Here is a 9,240-nt window from a genome sequence, read left to right on the forward strand (position 1 = left end):
TTACAATGAAAGATTTATAAAATGTTGAACTAATAATATGCTTCATTTTGATAACACGACGACTGACATATATACCATAGTAAACAATAGGATTTTTTTTCTTATTTGTCTATAAAATAAAATGTAACATTTCACTATTAAATGCTTGTTGGTTGAAACAAGGTGGAGGCTGCACATCGTGCGTCAAAGAGTTTGTTGAAATTTTCTATTGGAGCTATTGACACTGTGCAAAATCAGCTTGCACATGCGCAAGTTCACCTTCAAATTATTGAGTTGAAGGTGAAAAACGAGAGAAACAAAACATTCATAATCTACGGTACTTCATATCCGTGTTTTGGTGTTTTAATATGCAATATATCACATTTGACCTTGGACAAGTTGGATGGAGAGTTGGAGAAATTGCTAGAAAATTCGGAAAGTTATAATAGCTATCTTCGAAAAATCCAGTGTACTCCCGTATGTGTGTCAAATTTCATTTAAAATTGTAAAAGGGGCTACTTATTACTCTCAATAGATATATGCATTATGGAGAACATTCACTATTGAGCCCCCTCTAAGTCCACTCCAAGAAGAACTTGAATAAAAATTTGGATTCGTCACTGGACAAGAGGCCTTTCTGAGTTGTTCTATATATCTCGTCTAGGCCCCCGAATTTTAAAAAACGGGCTTGCATATGTATAGTAATATTGTGGCTCAGTTGTCAGCATTGATTAAGCAAGTAGCAATCGAATACCTTGCACCAATAGGCGAGGCCCCATATCCCTTGGTCCGATAAGTATTTGATGGAGGAATGTAAATTATTGTAACTCAAGGGTCCGTTAAAATAGAAGACCCGGACCTAGTGCCCACAAGAAACCAATCCTCATTGGAGTTGAAATTGCCACACTGCGACTGCCACGATTATAGAAATCGAATACCTAAATCCATGGATTGGAGATGCTCTTATTAACACCGCAAGAGTAAAATTGCAGTACTTAATTTGACAAGCCACTTCTCTAAAATGCACATTATTGTATAAGCTATCATCTCAGAATCATGATAGAAAATTACATAACACATTAAATTACAAAATTACAACCCAAAAAAAAGAAAAAGAAAAAGAAAAATGCAGCCGCGTAGTCTTTCTTGTTCATCATCATCATGATCATCTTCCCCTGGAAAGAGCCTTCTCAGCAGTCTCCATCTCTTCCAAGATTCTCTGCTTCCTCTTCGCCGGAAGTGCAGCAGTCGGCCCGAAGCTAACGTAGTGGCCCGAAACAGCATTAATGGCGGAGTAAATATCGCGGAACGAAGCCCGAGCCAATAGGGATTTCTCCTTCCTGTACTTCGCCACCCAAGCGTTGGAAGTCTGTCTCAGCTCCGCCACCGCGTCGGCGATGGTGGGGTCTGTTTTCTCCAGAGTGATGGTTTTCCTCACCTTGTTGATCACCTCCGCCGTGTCCTTCACGTATTCCTCGTCGGGGGCTGCCCACGCGGATGGCACGTGGGTCAGCAGCAGCGCGCCGGCTGATAGGGACAGAAAGTCGCGGCGGCGAGTGGTGGAGATGGTCGTCGGAGTGGCGGCGGCGGCGGTGGCGGTTGCGGTGGAGATGAGTTTTGATCGGATTGGTGAGAAGGATTTGGTGTGGGCGGCGGCGGGGGTGGAGGTGGGGGTCATAAGAGATGGGGAAGCCATTGGAGGGGGGCGATTTTTGAGGGGTGGGAGGGAAAGGGGGTGGCCAATGTAGTGAGGGAAGTGAAATAGGATTTGGTATTTGCCACAAAGGCTTATCATCTTATCTTCAATTTGTAGTTTATGGATGAGGAATTTCCAATTAGATTTTGCTTTCGTGTCACTATCTAACATCTATAAAAAAATCAAAATCTATTTTTAACATAAAAGAAAATTAATAAAAAATAATATATTTACTATTGTGAATTTTTGGAGGTTATGGATGGCCATCATTACGCTCTTCATTAAACTCACTCAGATTAACTTCACCATTATTCGCTATTAAGGTCTTGTAACTCATGATATTTGACTAGCTTTTCTACACATATAAATTATGTGCAATGTATTGTTTAAGGTCTTGTAACTTATGATATTTGACTAGCTTTTCTACACATATAAATTATGTGCAATGTATTGTATTTTGTACACTTGAAGAGATTGGATAACATATTACATATTCTCCCTACTTTGTTCTCTTCTTCTTTGCATAGTATTTCCTAGTTTCTCAACACGTTATCAGCACGATTGTTCTATTTTCATTTTCGAGTAAAGATGATCCAAAGAAGATATACTTCTCAACCATAGAAGATGAAAATGGAGTTGATTTCAAATATTTTATTGTTGTTTTAAATTGATTAAATATTAATCATTTTAATTTTGTTGTAGATGAATTTTCGTGCAATTCACGAGTCTGTACTTCGATGTCTGTTTTGGATCTGATACTGTCCGAATTTCAGAAAATTCAAAATACGAAACTTGTAGAATTTTCTGTTGGCTTTTCGGAACATTTTAAACCATCGAAATCGGATCTCTATCGAGAGAGATATGCATAAAATACTCAGCTCTGCCAGAGTTGTCCCTTGTGCGAATTTTGAACATGATGTTCAAAAAACAAAAGGGACGATTAAAGGCCTAAAGCCTAGATTACATACGAGATTAAAAATCCCAATGGAGTATATTAGACTTTAAGTCTAAATGATAAGACTCTTGAACATTTGAGTTAGAGCGTATTCCTCATTTATAGTAGTATTCTTTCATGATCAAAGTACTATAACAATTTTATTATATATTGAGGCTTGAAGCCCAAATCGAGCACGTGCAATGAAGTGTCTCAAAGATTTGAGTGGTATATTAAAAAAAAAAAAAAAAAAAAAACACTTGCTCTCTAGCTTATGCAACTTGAAAAACTCCATCAATCGAAAAAGAACTCGAAGTTCATAAATTTTAGGCTCAAAGCCTAGTTTAAATATGAAAGCTTGAAAGCTTATGTGGAGGCATATCAAATATAAAGACTTGAGGCCTACATTAAATTTGAAGACTAGAAGTCTCGATTGAATATATTAGACTTAAGGTCTAAGTGATGATACTCAAAATTGAATATTTGAGTTAATGGGTATTTCCCACTGCAAGGTACCATCATTTTACGATTAAGTACCAAATATAAAGGCTTGAGGCCTAAATCGAGTACATAAATTCAAGGTATAGAATTCAACCCTTGATATTTGAATAGTATATTGTATTCGAAAGAAGTACTATTCAGTTTGTGGTTCAATGATATATATATATATATATATATATATATATATATATATATATATATATATATATATATATATATATATATATATATATATATATATATATATATATATATATATATATATATGTGTGTGTGTGTGTGTGTGTGTGTGTGTGTGTGTGTGTGAAAATTCGAGTTACTTATAGTACTATTATTTCATATCAAGTACTATAATGATTTATATGAAGTCTTCAGGTTCAAATCGAGTACATAAGTTTATGCAATAAAACTCAAATGTTGAGATTATATGTATATGTACTCGAAAAGGCTATTACTTTGTGATTCAATGATATGAGTCATATCACGCAATTTGAAATTATTTTTGATAGCTCAAGAAGAAACGTAACTATGAGTTTTGGATCATTGAAATTGAAGATCCATTTATGTGTTATAAGGAATATGCAAATATTTCATATGAGAATGCGTCTTAAAGACACAACAAAGTATTATTGTATCTTGAGGATACAAATAAAGTATTGGTAATACGTGTCTCGATGACACAAATTGAATATATGTTGCTATAAATTTTGTAAGAGAAAATATTCTCTAATCCATATGACTTGAAATGCTCTATCAATAGCAACATTTTGATTTAAATTATGCTCCTGAAGTAGCAACATAAAAATTAAAGTTGCACTTGTACTAGCAAAAATCAAGAAATTTTGATAACATATTGTTGGTCAAAGTACCTACATGCAAGTGCACGTATCGTACAAGTAATAAAGTGGATTTTTAAGTCCAAGTATCGATCCCACAGAGAATATTTAATTATATAATTCTAGACGCTAAATTCTACCAATTGCTATCAAGCTCACCCTACACAGTCGCAAGATGATTAATTAACTAAATTAAAATAAACTAAATTAAAGCAAATTCAAATGACAAAGAAAAAAAGCAAATTAAACACGAAGATTAATCAAAGTAAACAAGCCTAGGATTTTATTTTTCACCCTATGTGATTATTACTCCCCCAATTCCTTCAATTATGCAAGTAATTAACCCGGATTATTAACCTGAGATGCTAAATTAATCATAACCCGCTTCCGCGTGTATTACAATTCTAATACTCTAGATTCAATTACTGTATTCCTACGCAATTAATTCTAGAACCCAACATTAAGCACAAATATCAATAATGGCTACCTAAGAGATTAACTATATTCCTATGTTAATACCACAAATGCTCTTCTACCACAGTTCTAATTATTAACCCGATCTTCTGATTCATGCGATTAACAATAACATAAAAGCACATAAGGTGATCAAGTTTGATGAACTTAATAAAACAAGTAGAAGAAATAATCTGGAATTAAAACTTGCATAAAATCATAGAATTGAGTTAATAAATCCCACATAGGGTTCAAAATAAAATCCCTAGAAACTAAAGACTTATTTACTCGTGATTCTTATGATAAAGAAAATAAAATAAATAAATTAAATAACAAAAACTATGCTTGAGTCTTCGTTGATCTTCGTTCCTCGCGTTTTGTGGTGTAAAATTTCGTGCTTATGGTGTAGAGACTTGTTGCTTTTAAAGGTTTTTCTTGATAAGGAAGTAGTGGAAACCTAATAAGAATCAATTTCCGCCACTTTCCCCACCAGGATTTGTTTTTCGATTTTCGCCATGTTAGTCTGAATTTTGGAATGTTGCGTGAATAAGAATTGTAGCCCTTGAAATTATCTTTCCAATGCCGCCAAAATCATGTGATTTGGAGTTCGTATGAGAGAGACATGCTCAAAATGGTAGACACTGCCAAAGCTGTGGCGAGATTCCTTCGTCCAATTTGATTTTTTTCCTTATTTGCAACTTTTTCCTTTCTTTTTGATCTTTTTTCCTTCATGAACATCTAATTCTCTTTTTTTCACCTATAAAACACAAAATCAATCAATTAAAACACAAATATAATTAAATCTAAATAAAAGATACACGTAAAGTAAACGTATTGAGCGTAAAATCTACACTCAACACATATCGTAGTATAATACAAGTTGTGGAGCTAAAATTGAAATAATGCAAAGCTCGTTTGATTGTTGTTTTTCTTTGACAGTTAAAACAACAAAATATTTCAAGAGATATCTTAAATGGACGAATGGCAACAAGGTCCATCCCAAATGACTTAAATGCACATTGGTCCACAAAAAAAAAACAGTCTTTCAAATAAACTCATCCATGTCTTTAGTCAAAAATACCCTCCATAATATATTTTTTATCAATTCCATCCATTATGCTCCAATGAATTGGGGGTAGTTTTGGTATATATATGAGGGTTTTCTTATTTGCAAATAAGTTTGAATGAGCTGGAAATATTTGCAAGACAAAAAGTTGGATGTCACTTTTTGAATTAAGTGCACATGGGCCTATTTGCCATTTGCCTATCTTAAATAGATATCATGGTACTTATTACAATATGAATTTATCTCACCATTAGAGGTGAAGAGATGTGAGAAATATGAAAAATGATTGGTCATAAATCCATTTCACGATAAAACATGTTTATAAGCTTTATCAAGCACCAACACAAAAACAAAAGAAAATGCATAGTTTTGGAGTCACGATATTGACCAATTCAATTAAAGTTGTAATTTTCATTCCAAATGCATATCTATGGAGGTATGTATATTATTTTTTTATAATTGGTCAAGATGAGATGACATGAAATTTCAAACCAAACGAAAAAAAAGGGGGATCTAATTTTCTTGTTAAAATTCCAAACCCTCTGCATATTCTATTTTTCAAAATTTATAGTTTACTCCTTCAAAATTTTCAAAATTTTCATTTTAGTCCCCCGGATTTGAAAATTTTACGATTTAATCCAAATGTTTTTTTAGAATATGCAGCTCGTTCCTCTGATCATCTGCAATTATGAATCTATTCCAGCATTTTCAGTTTTCACTATTTTTTTTAAAGAATTGCAGTCTTTTCCCTGAAGTTTTCAAAATTTACAATTTAGTCCCTAAATTTTCAAAATTTACAGTTTGGTCCCTGAATTTTCAAAATTTTGAAATGTGATCATTTATGTACAGAACCTGTTGTATTCTCAAACCTATTTACTTTCATCTAGATAATATGCTATGCACCCCTCATGGGAGATATGTTTATGACATACATCGCCAATTGCCATTTTAATGAGACAATATTCCACCGTTAAGGGGGAGATAAGAAGCCGGTTCTCGTATAGCGACGTGAATGATATGAAATGATCTTTGTCTCCTCTAAAATTTTTCATGGAAATATTTAAGCACAAAAGAAAACGGAATTCATTTGCAACAATTTTAATGTTTAAAATGCTAGATGCAATTATCGACAAAATGGCAACTTGGAATTATTGCATATGTTGCAAATGAGTGCAAGAAACAATTTCCAAGAAGGACACATGGCACAGTAGATTTTGCCATGAAAGGCTTATAACGAATGTCATCGAAAGACAAATTTCATATTGTGATTGTATCGTGAATCCCTAAATGTGTGAAAAATGATTATGATACACACCTAACCAATTATACTTTATACATATAAGAGGGGAAGATATATATATATATATATATATATATATATATATATATATATATATATATATATATGTTGGTTCGAATGATTAACACCCAAAAAAGTGGGTGAATATCGTGTAACTAAAGTCTACTAGCGCTAGTAGCATCATACTCTCATCATATTACTTAACTCATTTGATGAAAGGATTCTCTTAAAGATGATGTAGGGAGACGCCTCAACAGCAATATCCATTACTATGATATGAGAATACTTGCCAGTTATGGTGGCATAAATGAAATCCATATTTGGATGAGAAAATCATTGATGACTACATGGTAGCTACAGAGATCATTTTAAATCGAACCATTATGTGCCAATAAAGAGTTGATTGGCAAATAAATTATGGTTAGCTTGATCTCTAAGTGAATAGAGAGGCATTTGAGACATTAGTTCTCAATTTTGTTGTTGTGCCGATATACTATCTTAAAGAAGTGAAAATTCTTTTTAAATGAATATTCATGTACCAAATTGAATTCGATCATATTGAGTTTGAAAATAAAGTGGACATGTAGTCCTAAATACTCCCTCCAGATTGTGAAACTCAAAAGTGCGCATTTTGTCCATGTAGGACATTTTCGTTGAAAATAATAAGCTCAAGCACATAAAGTATTATGACAAACTTTATTGATGCAATATAGAAAATTCTCTATAAGAGAAAAATATATGGTACATGAAAAGATATAGATCTCTACAAGAGATCGTACCCACAAAGGCTACAATCCCCATTTATATCAATATAATTCTCCAAGGAGAATCCGGAAAGTGCAATAGTGAGCTCTTGATTGATTATAAAGAAATATGGGGAGTACTAATGATGTTATCGAATAACTATATGTACAATTATTTGTATAATGTGAAGAGCTTGAAGCTCATAAATCTTAATAGATGTCGACATCTAATTGGTCATTAGTATATGCATTTACAAATGCAACTGACCATGATTATTTGAAATTGATAAAGAAATGAATTGTACATTGACTTGAAGTCAAAACACATATGTTGTGGAGCCTTTAGTACAAAAATGTGTAAAGTCGTTGCGGTAAGTTTGAAAAATCTTGGAAGGATAAATTTTATTTCGATATAGACCGAACATTAATCTCATGGAATATTTATCTATCATTTTAAAATTTTATATGTTAAAACTCATTCATTGAGTAAGCATATGATTATCCGATCTTTGGTCATATAAGAAATATATTTTCGTCCTCGGGAAGATAATGAAGACCTTGGCCCTAATATATGAGGACAATGTTGTCTGAATCTTGAACCAATGAGATTTTGGCTATATTAAAGGAGGTGGTCGAGGAATTATAGAAGTACTCGAGAGTTAAAGAAGAAAGACAACATTAGAATTTATTGGTGACAATCCAATTACAAGTTTCCAAATGCATACGTTGGAGATCTATCACTACATAATGCAGAAGATCATCTAACTCCAATGTCTCATGTCGAAATCAGGGGGAGCGTTATCATAGTTCCAACACTGTACTCTTTTTCCTTCGTCCAAGTTTTTGTCCCATTGGGTTTTTCTTGGCAAGGTTTTAACGAGGCAATGTCATGCTCACAAGCTTCAGATGGATATGTACTCTTTTTCCTTCGTTTAGGTTTTGTCCCATCGGGTTTTCCTGACAAGGTTTTAACGAGGCATATTCTATAAATGGTGGACATCCAAGGGGGAGTATTGTGAATTCTTGGACGCTATGGATTACGACCATTACACTCTCCATTAAACCCACATTACCTCCACCATTATTCATCATTAAGGTCTTGTAACTCATGACCTTTGACTAGCTTTTCTAAACGTATAAATTAGGTGCAATATATTGTATTTTGTACACGTGAAGAGATGGAATAACATATTACATATTCTCCCTACTTTGTTCTCCTCTTCTTTGCATAGTATTTCCTAGTTTCTCAACATGTACTACCATCTTTCTATATTATGTAAAGAGTGGTTAAATGCGCATGCACAATTATAACTTTTTACCTTTTTACCATCAGTTTTTACTGTTTTATATTTTTTCTATCAAACCCTGTAATCCTTTAAAAACTCGAATTTGAACATTCAAGTCAAAAAAATTTAGATATTCAATAATTTTTTAAATGGATCCAACGAATATAGACCCAAAGGTAACGTTTTCGTTTTTACTCGAATCTTCAAGTACTCGTGTGATATTACACGACCACGTGCACCTTCTCGGTGGTCGTGTGAAGATACGCGAGCTCCATTTTAATTTTTTTTAATAATATATATTTTTCTTACTATATTTATTTGAAAACAGGAAGTACACATAAATGTTGATGAAGATACAGAAACATTCGAGTTACATGATTTCAGTCAATTTTTCATAATTTCTACTGCATTTGAGAGTAAAGATGCACTAGTTGAGTAGGCGATAA

The 9,240-nt window shown here is 33.2% G+C and overlaps 1 protein-coding gene across 1 annotated transcript; it reads right to left on the reverse strand.

Moving 5' to 3' along the window:
• Positions 1–991: 991 nt before the first annotated feature.
• PSB27 (photosystem II family protein) lies at positions 992–1,783 on the reverse strand. The gene has a single exon (XM_012995438.2). The coding sequence runs from the start codon at positions 1,772–1,774 to the stop codon at positions 1,145–1,147; it is 630 nt and encodes a 209-aa protein (XP_012850892.2). The 5' UTR covers positions 1,775–1,783; the 3' UTR covers positions 992–1,144.
• Positions 1,784–9,240: the final 7,457 nt, after the last annotated feature.

Source organism: Erythranthe guttata, chromosome 8 (assembly GCF_056151865.1).
Source record: "Erythranthe guttata isolate IM_541 chromosome 8, IM_541, whole genome shotgun sequence".
Classification (NCBI taxonomy): Eukaryota; Viridiplantae; Streptophyta; class Magnoliopsida; order Lamiales; family Phrymaceae; genus Erythranthe; species Erythranthe guttata.